Source organism: Squalius cephalus (genome assembly GCF_949319135.1).
Source record: "Squalius cephalus genome assembly, chromosome: 1".
Classification (NCBI taxonomy): Eukaryota; Metazoa; Chordata; class Actinopteri; order Cypriniformes; family Leuciscidae; genus Squalius; species Squalius cephalus.
Genome location: NC_137122.1, coordinates 48,488,690 through 48,508,651, shown reverse-complemented (window position 1 = coordinate 48,508,651; position 19,962 = coordinate 48,488,690). Strand labels below are relative to the sequence as shown.

The 19,962-nt window shown below is 35.4% G+C and overlaps 2 protein-coding genes across 2 annotated transcripts; both read left to right on the top strand.

The window, feature by feature from the left end:
* The first annotated feature begins 894 nt into the window (after positions 1-894).
* kri1 (KRI1 homolog) lies at positions 895-12,091 on the top strand. Its single transcript, XM_079883260.1, has 19 exons — positions 895-1,297; positions 1,896-1,972; positions 2,064-2,169; positions 2,268-2,370; positions 2,562-2,622; positions 3,704-3,753; positions 4,774-4,864; positions 4,995-5,072; positions 5,196-5,308; positions 5,935-6,067; positions 6,193-6,288; positions 6,587-6,757; positions 6,905-6,980; positions 7,549-7,667; positions 7,759-7,930; positions 8,098-8,228; positions 9,181-9,245; positions 9,526-9,621; positions 11,416-12,091. The coding sequence occupies exons 1-19, from the start codon at positions 1,222-1,224 to the stop codon at positions 11,903-11,905; spliced, it is 2,304 nt and encodes a 767-aa protein (XP_079739386.1). The 5' UTR covers positions 895-1,221; the 3' UTR covers positions 11,906-12,091.
* Positions 12,092-12,576: 485 nt separating this feature from the next.
* On the top strand, positions 12,577-19,955 carry spc24 (SPC24 component of NDC80 kinetochore complex). Its single transcript, XM_079883236.1, has 6 exons — positions 12,577-12,686; positions 13,662-13,855; positions 14,472-14,616; positions 16,190-16,294; positions 17,617-17,693; positions 17,784-19,955. Exons 2-6 carry the CDS (start codon positions 13,681-13,683, stop codon positions 17,888-17,890), a joined length of 609 nt encoding a protein of 202 aa, XP_079739362.1. The 5' UTR covers positions 12,577-12,686; positions 13,662-13,680; the 3' UTR covers positions 17,891-19,955.
* The last annotated feature ends 7 nt before the right edge of the window (positions 19,956-19,962 follow it).

Here is a 19,962-nt window from a genome sequence, read left to right as displayed (position 1 = left end):
ATATTGTCCTACTGTTGCCTATACATTAATGTGTAATTGTCAACCAATCAGGTACGTGTGAGTCAGACTTTCCTCAAACTTTGATCAATAGTTAAAGGAAAAGGTTCTACTCTTTACTTAGGCCTAACTATTTATTTTACATTTACAACTTTCTTTTTTTTCTATAGCTGCTTTCAAGTTTATTAAAGAAAGTAGGTCAGAGTCATAGCCTAATCAACACTGAACGCTGACAGAGAACATCAAAGCAGTGAATAACAGGTAAAAGCTGAACTCTGGACTTATCCTTATGTTTTGTATGTACCTTGGCCTCCTGCCAGACCTATATGTAGTAAAGGGAATTGTTTACCTTTCTCCGTAATCAAGTAGGTGCGACATTGAGTCAGATACAGAGGCCAGAGTAGGGGCGGCTGAGAGGATATGATACATGTTTGTGTATTAGTATTAGGCTACTAATATAATTATACATTCATTATTACATATTGGTAGGTGAATTCAAGTTGATTGGGACACTTTTTCCAAAACATCTCAATGGCAAAAAGTGTCCCAATCACCCTGAATTCACCATAATGTTCTTTATAAATAATATTGTTATTATTATTATGTTACTAAAGAAACTTTCTCAAAGCAACTTATTGTCTGAGACACAGTGGCTTGTAGACTAGCATAAGGTTATTCCACCCTCAATATAGGCTATATATGAGGATTACACAAAATCAGATTAAAATCACACAGATTATGGAAATTGATAAAACGAAACTTTAACGACATCGAAAAACAATTTCTGTCATAGACAAACATTTGTTAGACTGGTTAGTATTTCACATTATATACTGCCCTCTAGAGGTCTGAACATTGTATTGGACATGGGCGTGGCTTCTGACATCACACTTGGATGTGGGCGTGGTTGGATGTCCAGCCCTACTTCCGCAACGAAGCCACCGGAAGAACAAAGACGCACGTGTTTAGCCAGAATCCAAAATATATGTTCTAAATCTGCGACAAAATAGATGGTTTAATTTCTACGAAGAAATAAATTGTTAGTTTTAAAAAAAACACGATCGGAGAAGATATTTGAACCCTGAACTCTATGACGCTGGAGGGTCATAGGTCACGTGCCCATGCTGTTCAACAGAGGAACATGTTTAACGTGAGAATTATTCGACTTATTGAGATATTAATCTGATCTCAAAAAAGAAGATACTAATACAGGTGTAAACGATCATGTCGGACCTCAAGATTAATAAGAAGTTCGCGGAAAAATATGAGAAATATCGTCAGAAAGAAGAACTGCAGAGACGTAAGCTATCTAAAACTCCTAACTTACACCTGAAACACAAGCAAGGGCTGTTTACTTGTTTACTAGACCTTCAGATATTAATAATCTGCATTTTATTATATGTATATTTTATGTGTTGAATATAGTGAATATATCAATCTTAAACCTTTAATGTGCTAACATTTATTTTTGTCTCCGTATTGTTGTCGAGTAGGTTAAGTTATGTTTATAACGATTAATATTAACGTTTGTTTATCTTCATAAAGCTAATCTAAGTGGACAATTCTTTGACTTTTCAAATACGAAAATCCACCATGGTAACCATAAAGTTACTACAGTCAAACTGTGGTAAGTTATTACCCACAAATGTTAATAACCTAGAAAGTATATATTTTGAAAGCTCGTTTATGTATTACATATTTATATATATATCATAATTTTACAGTAACAATGAACAATGTACGGTAGTATTTTAACAGACACTGAGAGAAACAACTTGGACTTCTGCTACATATCTCCTTTTGTGTCATACAGGCAATCATACATTTCAATTTTGTGCATTTGAATCTGTTGATTCAAATAAAGTTTAAATCTGTGGGTTTAATTTTGAATGTTCCAGTGAAGGACCGTTACGGAGACCAGGATGAGGAGAATTCATCTGGCTCGTCCGACTCGGACTCTGATGAGAGCGAAGTGGTAAAATATTCAGCGCTTTCTTGTCTGAAACCCCTTTGCCAACATCATACCCAGGTTTCCATGTCTAATACTCTGATAAATGATTATATAGGAGCTGGACCCAAAGTTGGACAGGGATTTTTACAGAACGCTCTCGCTTCTGAAGAAGAAAGATCCAAAGATCTATCAGAAAGATGCAAAGTTCTACACCGAGGACAGTATGTAAAGTATCTTCACTTTATGATTTTCTACTCTGGTTAAAGGAGATTGTACTGATTTCAGCACACTGTGATTTTATCTTTGTCTTAATAAATAGCATCTGGATTAGGCAGCGATGAGCAACCGTCCACTTCGAAAAAGTCTGAGAAACCCATGTTCTTGAAGGATTATGAGAGGAAGATCATCCTGGAGAGAGGAGGGTAAGAAATCATGTGTTTATAAATGATGAAAGGCTGTGGCCGTATTTAGATATCTTTCAATAATTAAATTAAAGTGCAAATGGTGGAAGCATTATGACAGTCAATTATAGTATTTAGATAACTGATAGTCTTTTTCATGTTCTGATTGGGTGTATATTTTATAAATATGATTGAAAATAATTAATTTTTAGAAAATATGATGATGATGAGGATGACAGTGCTGATGAAGAAGTCTCCAAACAGATGCAGGAGGTAATTATACTTTAGATATACTATGTTAAAAGCCAATGCAGACTGGAAATTGACCCTGTTTAATTTTTTAATATGAAAATGTTACTGGTCTTATTGAGCACAATTAATCTATGCACATTATGTCATGTAAAAAAAAACAAAAATCATTTTTCATTTTAATTTGCAGAAGCAAAATGGGTTGCGAATGTAGTTTCATGTTGACATTCAAATTTGTGTTTGGATGTCAAAGGGTCTGTGTAGATTTTAAGTGTGTTAGGAGGATCTTGTAGAATGACAGATAAAATTAAAGCTGCAGTCCGTAACATTTGGCGCGTCTTGCGGAAGAACATTGTAGCCGGAGCTACATCTCTCTGTTTATGTCTATGGCGAGTCACGCAGGCACTGGGCTACTCCGCAGTAGTACGACCCGTACCAGTCTGAATATAAACACTTATTATAGGTGTACCGTAGTGATTTAGGATAAGACAAAAACACAGTTTGGAAAATGGATGATGTCTATGTCAATGAATGAATCATGATGTACTCGCTTATTATATACATTTTGTACATTTTTTAACACAAATTTACGGACTGCAGCTTTAATTAAAATGGAAATTTGGACTTGGTTTTTAAAGGAATAGCTCACTTAAAAGACTGAAGAAGCCACTTGAATGAGTTGGAAAAAATATCTTAAAGGAATAGTTCACTAAAAAATGATAATTCTGTCATCATTTACTCACCCTCAAGTTGCTTCAAACCTGCATGAGTTTCTGTCTTCTGCTGAACACAAAGGAAGAAATTATGAAGAATGTCGGTAACCAAACAGTTGATGGACTCCATTGACTTGGATACTATGGAAGTCATTTGGGTCCATCAACTGTTTGATTACTCAATTTTTTCAGAATATTTTCTTTTGTGTTCAGCAGAAGAAAGAAATTCATACAGGTTTGGAACGACATGAAGGTGAGTAAACAATGACAGAATTATCATTTTTTAGTGAACTCATCCTTTTCAACTCATTCAAGTGGCTTTTTCAGTATCTAAACCTGCTTCATGTCTAACATATAATACATAAGTGAATGTGTTTGCGTTTGTATTACAGAGAGCTGCATCTCCCACCTATATCCAAGAACAGAAGGATCTGCAGGAAAGGTAGATTGGAGATTGTCTTTGCACCATTATCTGTTTGGTTCAAGTTGCTTAATGTAAACCATATGCAATTACTTAGCTGTCTATGTGTCATTTATCAATTTTCTGAAAGAGGAGTTGTTCAGTCAAAGTGAAAATTCTGTCACCATCAGTGTTTTAGGGTAACGCATTACAAGTAACGTGGGTTACATAATCAATGACTTTTTTCAAGTAACTAGTAAAGTAACACATTACTTTTAAATTTACAACAAAATATATGAGTTACTTTTTTAAATAAGTAATGCAAGTTACTTTGCTTTCCCATTTATCGACTGACAGCTCTCCTGTCAGGGAAATCGTGCAGAGGCGTTGTGTGCGCTGTGTGAACATGATGGTTATTGTAGATCTAGATTCTAGACTTAATGAGAGTGTTTACTCATCTCACTTGTACAAAAACAGATTCAGTATTCCTCAAAATGAATAAAAATGGTGAAATGCAAACTCAGAATATTACACAAACCTGCATGAATTTAGTATTTTAAATCCCGCACAAAAAAAAAAAAAAAAAAAATGTATATACTGTATAAATATAAATATATATATGTATATATTTATTGCTCTGCCCTCTACTGTACAGATGTGCATTTCTTTCAGCCTGAGGCTTATTCATTTCACTTAAGGTCTGAAAGGGCCTTTACATTTGCCAAAAAAATAAAATAAAAGCAAGCCCAGCCCTGGTGAGAAAAAGTTACAAACAAGTAACATACACCATTACTTTTCATAATTAGTTACTTTTTTTGGAAGTAACGCAACATTGTAACATTACTTTTAATAGTAACTTTCCCCTTAACACTGGTTAGCATTTACTTACCCTCAAGTTGTTCCAAACCTGTATGAAATATTTCCTGAATATTTCCTATATGAGAATGGAGAAAAGAAAGACATATTGATTGCAACTACATGAGAGTGAGTAAATAATGACAGATTCATTTCATTCATTCCATTACAATATGTTTTACTTGAGTCTTTACTTTCATTTGGCAGTTTGCGTAAGTTTGTGCAAGACAGTGATGAAGAGGACAGTGATGGTGACGGACAGCTGCTGACGCGGAGAACCAAAACACAAGATGAGAAGGTGCTGAAACTGAAATTCACTTGCATGCTGTAGCTGATTTTCTGGATGTTTAAGTCGGATAATTGTGTAAAATAAAACAGTATCCAATCATAAACTTTTCTTTGTGCTTGTCTTTTCCTGCTTTCTTAAGGACAAAGAGGAAGCCGACTATGTGGAATGGCTGAAGGGTCAGGCAGAGCTGGAGGGGCCGGAGGACGTTAAGGACATGGTCAGTGTCTTGTTCTGGATCGAAGATGTTTTTAGGATGTAATGGTTGATAACTATAGGTTTTACTCACTCTTGCTCTGTTTTTGATTGGATGTTGCCCGGGCTAATTTCGATATAAATCCAGAAATACCTGCGAGATTACTGGAACAACCCCCAGCTGGATGAGAAAGAGTCTTTCCTGCGAGACTACATGCTCAACAAGAGATACCTGGAGGAGAATGAAGAAGAAGAAGAGAGGTGGGTTTTGTTTGTAGTATTACAGAATTGAGTCAGTAAGTAATGCAAATACATGATCAAATAGCAAACATCGGATGTGTAATTCTATGTAAATGTACAGTACACTACTGTTCAAACGTTTGGGGGCGGTACGATTTTTTTAAATGTTTTACAGAATAAGTCTCTTCTGCTCACCAAGGCTGCATTTATTTGGTCATAAATACAGGAAAAACAGTACTATTGTGAAATATTAACAAAATAACTTATTAGTGTTTTGAAATGTAATTTATTTCTGTGATTTTCAGCATCATTAATCCAGTCTTCAGTGTCACATGATCCTTCACAAATCATTCTAATATTATGATTTTCTCAAACAACATTTCTTCTTCTTCTTCTTATTATTATCAATGTTGAATCATCAACAGTTGCTTCATATTCTTTAATAAATTGAAAGTTCAAAAGAACAGCATTTAACACAAAAAAAATATATTATTTTGTAACATTATAAATGTCTTCACTGTCAATTTTAGTCAATTTAATGTATCATTTCTGAATAAAAGTATTAATTTCTTTCTTTTTTTTTTAAATCGTGCTGTTCCCAAAGGTTTGAACGGTAGATATATATCTCTATCTGTGAATGTTTTTAGGATCCCCACCTACAATGAGCTGATGCAGGATGATATGGAGGACTCGGAGGATGAAGGAGAATCATTCCTGCATAAACAGGAAGACTTTGAGAGGCAATACAACTTCCGCTTTGAGGAGCCTGATGCTGGAAAGGTAGCAGGATGTCAACATCAGCCTGATTTGTCTTTATGTTCTGTTAAATGCCCATGTTAGTGTCTTTTTCCAAAGCTCTTTTTCTTATGGTCATTATTACCCATCAACCCTCTATTCCTCCACAGGTCAAAACATATCCACGCAACATTGCCACATCTGTCCGAAGCAAAGATGACAGAAGAAAGAGGAAGAGGGAGGAGGTTAAAGAGAGGAAGAAAAAGGTAAACTATCATTTTGAAAATGAGTAAATGCACTACCATTTGAAACTTTGGGGTTTATTTTAAGTCTCGCGCTTACCAAGCCTGCATTTATTTGATCAAAAACGCATTAAAAACAGTAACATTGTGAAATATTATTATAATTTAAAATAACTGTTTTCTATTTGATTATCTTTTAAAATGTAATTTATTCCTGTGATGGCAAAGCTGAATTTTCTGCGTCATTACTCCTGTCTTTTCATTTAAGTAGATTCAGAATCAGATTTAATTCCGTACAATTCCCATTCCTAACATCCTGTAGGAGAAGGAACAGAAGCAGCAACAGCTGAAGGAACTGAAGAACCTGAAGCGAGCCGAGATCATGGACAAACTGAAGCATCTGCAGGAACTGACAGGAAATGAGAAGCTGGCCTTCAATGACGTCGACCTGCAGGGAGACTTTGACCCCCAGAAACATGACCAACTGATGCAGGTGGGGCAGAAATGACCCATTAAATGGACTGTAGGTCTGGAACATAACTGCATGTCAAGAGTCATCCAAAGTCACAGCTTATGATGAAAATAATCTGCATGTACTTTCATGGACTTGATTTCTCACATTCTTCATTCTCATCTGCAGAAGTTCTTTGGGGATGAATACTATGGAGAGGAAGAGGAAGAGAAGCCACAGTTTGATGCCGATGATGATTTAGAAGGTAACATTGTGTCTCTTGGATGGATGTGTTCACATACATATTTCCTTTTTTGAAAGAAATTAATACTTTTGTTCAGCAAGGACACATTAAATTGATCTAAAGTGACAGTAAAGACATTTATAACTTTTCATAAAGGTTTATGAACTTTCTATTTCTTTAAGAATACTGAAAAAATGTATCACGGTTTCCACAGAAATATGAAGCAGCACAACTGTTTTCAACATTTATAACAATAAGAAATGTTTCTTGAGCATCAAATCAGCATATTAGAATGATTTCTGAAGGATCATGTGACACTGAAGACTGGAGTAACGATGCTGAAAATTCAGTGTTACCGTCTAAGGAATAAGTTGCATTTTACATAATATTAAAATAGAAAACAATAATTTTAAATAAACATTTCATATATTACTCTTATTACAGTATTTTGATCAAATAAATGCAGCATTGGTGAGAATAAAAGTCTTCTTTCAAAAAACAAAAACAAAATCTTACTGACCCCAAACTTTTGAAACTGTTTTTGATGATGTGTTTTGTTTTTTGTGATGTGAATGTTGTGTTTTGTTAGAAAATTGGAACTGGGATACATGGATGGGAAAAGAGGAGAATGAGGAAGAGTATTTGGAAGAGGAAGAGAATACTATGGAGGAAGATAATCAGCCCAACTGTGAAGATCCTGACTTTATAGTAAGATTGTTTCTCACTGAGGCACAAATGCAACAGCAAACTATTGTATGCCGTCCGCTTCTAATCACACTTGAATTTCTTTTTTTAATAGATGGATGCTGACTATGACCCAAGTCAACAGCCCGTTTCTAAAAAGAAGAGAAAGAAAGTGAGAGAGGAGAAGAAAAAGAAGACCAAAGAGGACGCCCCTCTCATGGGAAAGAAGAGGAAGAAGTCCCACTTTTCTGAGATCATCAATAAAACCAAGCCCGTCTTTGATCCAAGTGAGTGTTAGATGTTTAAAACTGATGTAATGTTTAGTTTTCAAACAGGACATTCTGTCATTGGTCGAACAAAAGAAAAATCCCGCCCATAATGTACACACTTGTATTCATGCATAATCCAAGGTGGTGTAATCCTAAAATCTTATTTGTCCTGGTCACGTTTCCAGAGGAGAAGACCTTTGAGCAGTATTTGGACGAGTACTATAAACTGGACTACGAGGACATCATTGATGACCTGCCATGCAGATTTCGCTACAGAGAAGTTGTACCGAATGACTTCGGCCTGTCCACTGATGAGGTGAGGAGCTACGAGCATCAGTAATGCCTGGATGATGATTGACTGTGTGTTCTGAGTTCTGTGCTGATGAGCTGCGATTGTGTCTGACCTGGTATTGCTGTTCCTTCGGGAATAACTCTGACCAGGGTCTGAGGACTGTAATCTTCTCTCTGAGCAGATCTGCATTACAGACCACCAGTGTAGATTAGCGTTCGTCTCACATTTAGACCGTAGAGGATTTGAGAGCTGTATGTTTGAGCTTCAAGTAAATCTTTCATTGCTGGTGCTGGAGCTTTATATGGATTTTGATGAAGGATGCACAATTTATCTGGACCAATTGACATTGCCAAAACTATTGATTTAATAATAATTCATAATTACTGTGTTGTATTACTTATTACTACTACCATTCAAACGTTTGGGGTCAGTAAGATTTTTTTTATGAAGAAATATATTTTTTTTTTTGATGAAGAAATTGAGACTTTTTTTCAGCAGCAAAGTAAAGTGACAGTAAATATGTTGAACATTTTACAAAAGGTTTCTATTTCAATTATAAATGCTTTTCTTCTGAACTTCCTATTAAACAAACACTCCTAAGAATGTATCACGTTTTCCACAAGCTCAACTGTTTTTTTAACATTGTTGATGAGAAACGTCTCTTGATCATCAAGTCATCATATTAGATTGATTTCTGAAGGATCATGTGGCACTGAAGACTGTAGTAACGATGCTGAAAATTAGTAGTAATGGATAAAGTATTAATGGATTTTTTTTTTTTTTAAATCTCTCATTTATCGGTAAAAAACATGAAAATAATTATTATGAGGCACAGAATTGTGTCTGATTTAATGTAGGTAACTTATCATAAATTATTCTCAGTGACTTATTTACTAGTATCTTATTGAGGGGGAAAAAATCAGAAATCATCTGGCTAATATTTCCATGTTATTCTTACCTGAACCTCTTTCCATAGGTCCTGAAAGCAGATGAAAAGGAGTTGAACCGCTGGTGCTCGCTGAGGAAGACCTGCATGTACAGGTAGCGTACAGTAGTTCCTGTCATTGATATAAATAGCCAGGAACTATTGTGAAGTTTTGAATATATATATATATATATATATATATATATATATATATATATATATATATATATATATATATATATATATATAGTGATAATAATTATGTGGGGGAAATACCTTCAGCTAAATAAATAGGTCATAAACATTTTGAGTGCACTTTCCAATTATTTTCTTGTGATTTATTCTTCTGCCCTGGAATAAATTTGAATGCTTTTTGCTTTATTTTTCCTTGTTTAGGTCAGAGAGGGATGAACATTGTGACGTGAAGAACTTCCAGATCAAAGCACGGAATATCAAGAAGAAACAGCAAGTGTTTGTGTCTCTGTATAATGAGTGAGTGTCCCTTTAAATATCATAGTAAAAAAAAAACAGAACCTTCAGGCTTGACAATAAGGACTGCTCGTATACGTTGCTCAGGACAGGTGACTTGCCTGTGGCTTGCCCGATTGGGCCAGTGCTGCATCACGAAAGTTTATCATTTGCTTGTGTTTTTAAGTAGCCTGGGAAAACCCAGACAACTTCCGGCAAATTCAGATTTGCTCGAGAAGTAGTCTGGCAAAGAGCTCATTTCCATGGCCTAGAAATCGCGGCACCAATCAGAAACGTTGAGGCGGGCTTTACACAATGACGATCGCTCTGGTTGGTTTTAGGTCTATCCAATTGCACCCAGAGGCATTTGAGCGACGTCCGTTCAACTTTTAAATGCATTATTATATTCAAATTGCAAACACATGAGGACAGTCTCCATGAAAGACCCACTGGCAGATGAATGTGCTGCTACATTTCTCTCTGAAACAGTAGGAAATTAAATTAGATTTAATAGAGGATTTTAACTGTGACCAGATGATTGACAGGGCAGTTTACGTGACAGGATGCACGCGACAGATCCGTCCGATAAAGATGACGAAGTAGTATGTCCCAAAGCTTGCCTACTTTTTTGCTACACATTCAAAAGTAAATACATTTTCTTCACAAAAAGAGTACATACTTTTATGGCGTAGTGAAACTTAGGCGAATTGGGACTCAGCATTTGGCTTTACACAATGACGATCGATCTGATTGGTTTTAGGTCTGTCCAATTGCGCCCAGAGGCATTTGAGCGACGTCCGTTGGTGACGCCCCTTTGGAAATGAGTTATTAAAGAAGCTTTGCCAGACCATAACTCAGTTACTACTGAGAATGGTCTGGTTTTAACCAGGCTAGTTTTTAAGCCTTGCCAATTTAAATATTCAAGCGCAAGAAGACGCGAAACTCAGAACTAATTCAAGAGAACTCAATTCAATAGTGTGAGAAGTTTTGCTTGTGCACACATTCGAAGCTCGCGCTTCTCAGACAGCGTGCGAATGCTGTCGTGTTGCGATTGACACATTCACACAAATTTGCTTAAAAAAACACCGGACTCGGCGAGTATCCTAGTAAACATAGTCTGTTATATCTTAAGTGAACAAACCGTTAAGAAATAAAATGTACGTGTAACATTATATTGGATGCCTGCAGCTCTTAAAGTGACAGCAGCCTAATAAACATGCTGTCTTTGTTTTAATGTTAATCAAACAACAAAAGACAGATAAAAAATCACTCACTGCTCTTGACTGAATAACTTTAATAAGAATGAATCTATATTTAATTTATACAGTGAAGACTGTATGCAGTACTATTTTACATTTGATTCATTTTCTCTACCTGAAAATTACTGTTAGACTTACCTGAAAAACATGAAAAGCAGTGTTTATTTTATTTGTATTTTTGTTCTATTTGCGCTATTGCTCATAATTTGATTATTTGTTCTTATTTTATTACTGACAGTTTACTTGTCTTAAACAATATTTTAAATTTTTATATTTTAAGTTAGGCTAGTTGTTTTTGGTGTCACAACCTTATTTATTAAGGTTATGGGTCAAAAACAACAACTATTTTATTTATTTTATTACGACTTTTTTGTGTTGGGGCCAGTGAAAATTTTGTCTGGGCAAGTAAAAAATTTAACCACAAAATTTAGAAAAATTCCTTAGTGTAGAGCCTTGAGCATTGCACCAGTTCACATTTGAAAATGCTTTTCTGAGAACCATGTTCTCCTCCCATCAAATAAGCACTTGTGTTTTAGTGTATTTGTGTTTTATTACCCAGGAACGCTGGTGAGGAGGAGCTGATGGAGTCTAAGGGGAAGGTGGGTAAGAAAACGAGGGATCGTCTAAAGCAGTCCGAGGTCACGGTGGAGAAGAGAGATCTGACAGACGAGACGTCTGAAAGCCTTCCAGAGCAAGCAGACGTCAAGGACCTCAAAGAAGTCACTGCAAAGGATGAAGGGGAGGATGATGAGGAGTTCCTGGTTCCTAAGAAAAAGATGAAGCCGGAAGAGACTGCAGTAACCCCGAAAGAGGAGGTGGCCAGGAAAAGGACTGAGAAACCTAATTGGCCCAAAAAGAAAACAAGGCGGCCAGGTGGACGCCTGCTTTCCAGATCCATGACGGTGAAGATGGCTGGCCGAGAGTTCAGCAGACAGAGACTCCAAGCCTACGGGCTGAATCCAAAGAGACTCTACTTTAGAGAGCTGTACAGACAGAAACGGAAAGAACGAGAAAAAAAGGAAAAGCAGCAGAAAAAGAGCAAACCATGAGGCTGACAATAAATGCCATTTTGAAAAAAATGTGTTAATGAGTGGGACCATAAACTGTCTTTCTAATTTTAACACAGCTTTAATCTGGGAAGTTTTCAGTTCATCATTGTTACCTGGATTTTTTATCTATATTATTAAAAATGTATAAAAAGGGAGTTGTTGTGGAAATAAAGACAGTTCTTTTCACATTTGTTTTCTTCATGTTTTGCTTTGACCACTTTACTCTTGCGAATGGAAAACTATTGCACTTTAGTTTCATCCTTTGTTTATAAGTTCTGAGTTATTTCAGACCCCCTTTTAAAATAAACAATTTCAAATATCAATTTTATTGAAATTGAATATATTAATTCAATATAGGTTTTTTTTGTGTGTCAAATAATATAAATAAAACAAGTTTGGTTAGGGGAAAAACGAAACCATGAAGTTGTTGCTGGTTCTCCCTAAATCGCTTTGACAGAGAAGACTAGAGGCTTTGGTGGTTTTGACCGTTTTGACCTACTGTCTATGGTTTTGACCTATGGTTTTGACTTGACAAGCTATATTTAGGTGTCGCACACAGTTGCCTGACTGAAATTCTAGAGTCGCTTAAATAAAATAACCTTAAACGGTTTAAATGGGCACATAATGAATTTTATATAGGATGTGCTGTATTAAAACAATGATCGTGATGAGGTGAAACAAATGCTTGAGGTTTTAAAGCTGGTTTTTATTCAGGCGCGGCTCGGGAAAGCGCGCCAAACAGCCACCAGTTTGAAATCCGGATAAACAGCGCGTGCACTGGGTGAGACTATTTACTCTGAAATGCATTGAAGAACATCGCTATATTGTACATTTTAATTGATATTTGTTATTTGAGTCCGTGTTTAAAACGCTAGACTGACTGAATAAAGAAAAAAAAGTATTTTTGAACGCGTTATTTTGTGGTTGTTTTAGGCAGGTTTGTTTTTGAGTTGTTGTTTGTGTTTGCTCAATAACAGTCTGTGATTTTAATATAAATTATACACCATTCGTATTAGACTAACGTTAACTTATATATTTTAACACCTAACAGAGCTACTAACTAATGATTTGCCGTGTTATAACCATTTACTGATGTTGTACATCCATTATTAATGCCTTGCTAACTTAAATGTTTGGTTTTGTGTGATATAGGCTATAGTATTTACCTAACTTACGTTGTTTTTGTAAATTCTAACGTACTTATGAGCATGGTTTTGATATATTTATTTTAAAAAAATGACACTGAAAGCATCAATAAGAGTATTTTAAGAGCCCTGTATGCCGTTTAAATACAGTTAAGTTACATTACAGCTGTAGAATTTCCAACTGTTGCAAATTTTATGAAGAAACCTCGAAATTTAATGAATAAAAAATACATTTTTCTAGAAAACTTACATTGCTAAAAGTAAAATCATAAATTTTGTGGTAATGCCGTGAACTGTAAAAAACAACAACAACAACTAATAAATATTGTTGAGCCCCGAATAATACTGTATAACAAAACAAAAACCTTTACGAGTTTATTGGTTTGGTTAAAATAGATTTACTATAACTCAAACTTAGTCATTTTTTAATAATAGTATAACAGAGATTTATTATTTTACATTTACATATTTACATGACATTCTATGAGTATAGTTGACTCTACGGCAAGTTGCTTGTTTTGTTCTATATTAGCTTTGGATGAAAGTGTCTGCTAAATGAATAAATGTTCTGTCATGGCATCCTATAGCTTCACCTCTTCTTTTATCTGCAGAAATATAATTAATGCAGACATGTCACAGAGCGAAGAGATGCAAGATGACGTCCTTGAGAAATCCGGGGAAACATTGATTGAGTTCATCAAGAGCAGCAAGGTAGAGAACGTACTTCGAGGAGCAAGAGAAAAACTGCAGGAGTTCTTTGACCACCACATCAAGACCAAGAAGACTACAACCGAGATCTTAAATGGTATTACTTCAGTACTAATATTAACTTTTAACTTGCTAATCAATATTAACTGATACAATTAGCATTAAAAAGTAATTAATGACTATCTTGTAGCCACTCGACCATGTTTGTCACATGTCCCAATCATGTTGCATATTTCCACAAGTGACATCCAGTTATCAGAAATAAATATGGTTATTTTGTGTTTTTAAAGTCACCATGAAATCAGATGACTGCACATGAGATCGACCAATAGCAAACTATAACCATCCAATCAATTCCCCATGGACAAAATCAAGTCCCATCCGACTTTTTTTGTTTTTTGTTCCAGAAGCCGTTTCACTCGTATTTATGGTGGAAAATTGTGCTGCATTTTTCTTTCCATGGTGACTTTAATCTAGTTTTGATCAAAATAAAATAATAAAAATCAAGGAAAAGATTAATATGCTGCTAATATTACACCTCACTGGAAATGGAAGTTTTAGGCATGTTGCATTGTGGGATACTGTATTGCGCAATCCCAGTACAATGCTGAACATTTTGGCAAATGTAGGCGTTCATCGTGGTTTTTAATGCGCCTTAAACATTTGGATATTAAAAAAATGTTAAACTTGAAATGTTTCTCTCTGCGTTTAAGATCTTGTGCATGAAGAGGAAGTGGTCGGCCACAAGCTTCTGGATTTAGAGCGGCAGAAGAGCCAGATGGTGCAGGAGATCGAGAGGATGGAGCAGGAAGTGCAGCGGAGTCTGTCCAAAAGCCAAATCCTGGACTCAGAGCAGGAGTATCCTTCACAAGACCTGAACCAGGGGTCTCATTTATAAAAGCGTGCGTTCGCACAAAACGGGGCTGGAAACGTACGTACGCCAGTTCCCACGCAAAGGTTGTGATCTATAAAAAACAAACTTGACGGGAGAATGTGCGCACCTTTAAGCAAACTTTGAGCCGTGCGTACGCACATTCTGGAGAATTGGCGACGCTGATTGTTAAATGGTGAGCTGGAGTTAAATGTCTTTTTTGGTCACTTTTAGAACTGTGTTTTACTTCTGATATAAACATTTAGATTAAATATGCCATTCAAATTAATGGAGTTAAACACTTAAACATGAAATCATTACTGAGAAGTTACAACATTTTTAATATTCAATCAATAGAAATATTTGTTGTGGATGCGATGTTTTTTAACACTTTTCCTGTGGCGTGCTGTTTTAATGTTTTAACCACAGAGAGAATTGATTATCATGATAATACCAGATTGTCTGAGAAAATAGTTTCGTGCAAATAATGCCCAAGGCCTATCTGTTCTGTTTCCATTAAAAAATATAAATCAATTAAAAATACAATTCGGCAAGTGGAAAAGATTGAGAAAAACTTTCTCTGAAATGTATTTTACACTATTTGATTTATGTATTCAAAAACAAGGCAAGGATAGGCAACTACTTGATTTTTATTAATGTAATGTGTCTTGTACCGTTAAACGTTATCACGTGGATGAATAATCATATGCAAATGATATGCAGATGAGGATCTGCATAGTAAAACTAGGCGTTGTAAGCTCCATATATGGTTATTTCGGGGAGGAGACGCACAATCTTCCGCTGACTGGGATTTATAAAGTGAATTCTGCGCAGGTTCTGGCGTACGAACGGTTTTGTAAGTCTGAATATTTTTTTGCGTACGCCATTTTTGGCTTTCGGGCGCACGTACACTTTTAGTAAGGTTCCTACGCACAGTTTTATAAATGAGACCCCAGAACCTGCTCTCAGTATAACCACTGGCCATATTTATTTACATTACTGTAGATGTCAGGTGACCAATAAACATTGTACATTTGATGCACACAGACTTTCTGTTTGCTGAATGTGTAATTCTAGCGCAGCACCAATCACACGCTCTAACTATTTAGTTTTTAGATAAAATCGGTTTTCTTTTAGTTCACCCAAAAATGAAAATTCTGTCATCATTTACTCGCCCTCAAGTTGTTTCAAACCTGTATTAAGTTCTTTCTTCTGCTGAACACAAAAGAAGATATTTTGAAGAATGCTCGTAACAGACAGTTGATGGACCCCATTGACTTCTTCCATAGTATTATTTAATTCCATACTTTAGAAGTCAATGGGCCCCTGGGTTATTTGGTTATCCATATTTTTCTAAATATCTTCTTTTGTGTTCAACAGAAGAAAAAAACTCATACAGGTTTGGAACAACTTGAGGGCGAGTAAATGATGACAGAATCATTTTGGGGCGAACTATCCCTTTAATAAAGCATGAGTGTTGTTTCAGTTGCTTTTCGATCATGCACATTGTTGTTTGTTTGGTTGTTTGGCTGTGGTTTTTCCCCTTAACTGGTGGGTCAGATTCTTACAGAAAGAGTTGGAAAAACTCAGAGATGCTGAGCAAGAAATTCAAACCCTGCAACAGGAAGTGGACGAGGACACAACTGAGGTCATTCCTTCAGCCATGTAAGCACTGGACTGGCTTTAGTTCACCTTGTGAGAGTGCATCTCTCAAGATCTTGGTATAGTTGGGTGCAAAAAGGGTAATCGTCTAAAAGATGTGTGTTTATAATGACAAAGGACTAGATAGTACAGGCTCTACCTGCTGAAATTGTCCAGTTCTCTACCCTTCAAAAGTTTGGGGTCGGTAAGATTTCTAATATTCACGGAGGCTGATTCTTCAGAAATCAGTCTAATATGATGATTTGATGCTCAAATAATTTTTGTATTATTATATCAATATTGAAAATGCTTGTGCTGGTTAAAGTCACCATGAAATCAAAATTGAAAACTCCTATTTTTTTAATGAAATATTACAGTATTTATTATATATGATTTATCTGTGCACATCATTAATTTTTATTAAATGCATGGCCCTTTTAATCTTTAATCAAAGTAACATCTCTTCTCTGGTGATGTGTTTACTGGCGTGAGGGCGGGGCAACCTGTCACTCACATAGATCCACCAATAGCAAACCACAACCATCCAATCAATTCCCAATCAACAAAAACGTCAAAATTGTCTTGTTCGAGAAGCCGTTTGTCTCGAATAGATGTCACAATAGGGAAGAAAAGACTATCACAATTTCCATTTCATGACGATTTTAATATTTTTGTGGAAACTGACCTTTTTTTCAGCATTCTTTGATGAATATAGCATCATTTATTTGAAACAAATTTTGGTTACACTTTATTTTAAGGTGTCATTGTTACAGTGTAATTATATATTTAAGTACTGTGTAATATTAAGCAACGACATGTACTTACTATAGGGTTAGGGTAGGATTAGGATTTTGTTGAGGGTTAGTTGCATGTAATTATATATGTACATATGTTACAAGTACATGTAACATATGTAACAAGGACACTGTAAAATAAAGTGTTACCCAAATTTTTTGTAACATTATAAATGTCTTTACTGTCACTTTTGATCAATGTAATGTATCCACCTTGCTAAAAAGATGTAATTTTTTTACTACAACAACAAAAAAATCTTACTGTCCTCAAACTTTTGAACGGTAGTGTATATTATTATGATAGTTACCAGGTTCACACGGTCATGGGAATTTCCAGGCTCAGAAAAGTCAGACATTTTGCAATCTTCAGCAATCTTTATTATTATTTTGTCAAGTCACGAACGAATGCAGAAGTCACGGAAAGTCATTGGTCTGATTGTGTGGTAGCCCTTCAGTGATATGGTGAAGTCTGCATTGCCTGACTGCTTTGAAATCAAGTCCACTAAAAAAAATTCTGTTTTGTATTTTTTTCCCCCTGCCCATTTGATTTAGATATGTTGCTCAGCTCTATAATAAAGTAACCAAGATAAAGCTGGAGGTGGACCCAGAGCCACACATACTCAGGGGAGGTAATCCTGACACATTTACTATATATGCGGATGATGACCGTAGTAGCTTTATTTTGTAGACAGTATGAAATCCCTTTTGTCTCTTGGCAGTTCACTACGGTGCGGACGTGGCAACCCCCATCAACATAGACACCTCCACCCGTTCCCCCTGTGAGGTCAGCGATGACCTGTGGAGCCTGGTCAATACTGAATGGTAGACCTGGTGCACATGAACCGTGTTCGCTAATTTACTGTTTGTTTTTATGTGTGTGTGTGTAACTGTGTATATATGTGTCTATAGATATGTGTTAAGTCTGATAATAAATTTGACCACAATCACTACCTTTTGTGTAACACACCACAAGATGTCACTATGCATTCACAATTTACCCCCCACAGACTGAAAATGCACTTTTTGCATGCCCAGAATGGCATTTTATGGGTTTTTTTTTATTCATCTCTTGCTCTAATTCCATAGAGCAGAGAATCTGATCCTATGAAATAAAAAATTTTTTTTTTTTTTTTGCATATTACAAAGAGAAATTTTTGACAAAAAATGATTGTCAAGGACATGCAGCATGTTTAAAAACACAGGTGTAGATGGGTTGTATCTGTCATTAACATGAGAGGAAGTGCTTTTTAGTTTCTCTCTCGTGTGAATAGGCATTTTGTTTGTAATTCGAGCTGCCTTTTCATTTCAGTCTTGGTGTGCTCAATCCTTAAACAGTGTTTTTATTGTACATTGTTGTAGATAGTGTTGACATGTCAATAAAAAAGGGTTAGAACCACTGATCTATATAATGTCATTCTATATAGATCAGTGGTTAGAACTTATTTTTCTTATTAAGATTACCGGTAGTCATTTTATAAAGCTTTTGCCTAAATATAATTTAAATATTTCAATTGATATTTTTTAAACGTATAATGTGTGAGAATGTATGATGTATAACATCTATTCAGAGATGGTTTCATTTTCATCCAGAATGATTTTATATAGTATTGCAGCGCTTTGTGCAAGTCATGTTTTTTCCTCAGCATTTCTTTCTTTGCTTTCACTACACTACTTTCACTGTATTTATTTTCACTACTTTGGGATATTTGCTTTCTGTCAGTGCATATGGATGGGTATTCTTTCAAAAGCCTAGTCATCCTATTCTGTTTGCGTGAGCAATTGAACCTTTACTTGTCTAACTTCAAAAATGAGTCACATAGTGCCCTTGAGGTGCAGAGACAAGGCTTTTCAGCTTCAGTAAACATCCGGACTGGCACGAGTTTATAGCCTTTTTTCTGTAGGGGTTTTCTGCAAAGACAGAGCAGTGAGAAAATTGTGTGTGTGGCTCATGACTTGTGAAAAGACACAACCACAATATAGTTTAGTTTATGCTTGGTTAACATGTGGTGTGGGTGTGATTGAGCAGCCAACTGGAAATCAGCTCGACTCGCTTTGAGAAACTTTTTCATTTGAGCATCATTTTTGTACTTGCATACACCTACATATCTATATTTTGTCGCACTCTAGTTTTATTTTTCATGGGAAACAATGAAATATGTAGAAGCAAATTCAAATCTATGTAGCGCAAGTCACATTTGCTAAAAAAATTTTTTATCACTAAACAAAAGACAAATTGCAAACATTCAAGAAAACACTAAGCTTTTAATTAATGCACTTATAAAAGATTTTTAAGGCTCATAATTTAGAATCAAGAAAAAAAATACATTTAAACATTAATGCATCGTTTTCCGTACATGGACACATTTTTACAGAAATGCAATATTGCTAGAATGTCAGTGCTGTTTTTATCACGGCAGAGTCAGACTGCTACACATAAATGTTGGTATTCCATACAATAACATACAGATACAATATTTATAAAATATTCAATATTTATATAGCTTGTTCCATATAGCACACTTGCACACTGGTTAAAGGGAGCTTTAACATGAAAACTTGAAAAAAAAGGTTCAGTGGGCTTCAATATAGAACAATGGGGATCTTGACTCAATTTTAAAGAACCATTTATGACAAAAAGGTTCTAAATAGGGAAAAAACGATTGCATAATACTTTCATTTTTTTATGGGGTAGTTTCATTTTTTTCTACTAATAAAGTATTTTTGAGCTGTTAAATTCATAACATTTAATAGAAGTTAAAAATAACTTTAATTACAAAAGTAATTCAAATTAGAACTCCTAAAAGGTTCTATATATGAAGCGCCTGACAGAACCCTTTAAGGTTCTATATAGAACCTTTTCTTCTGAGAGTGTATTTCCCAAAAAAATATGACTGTAAG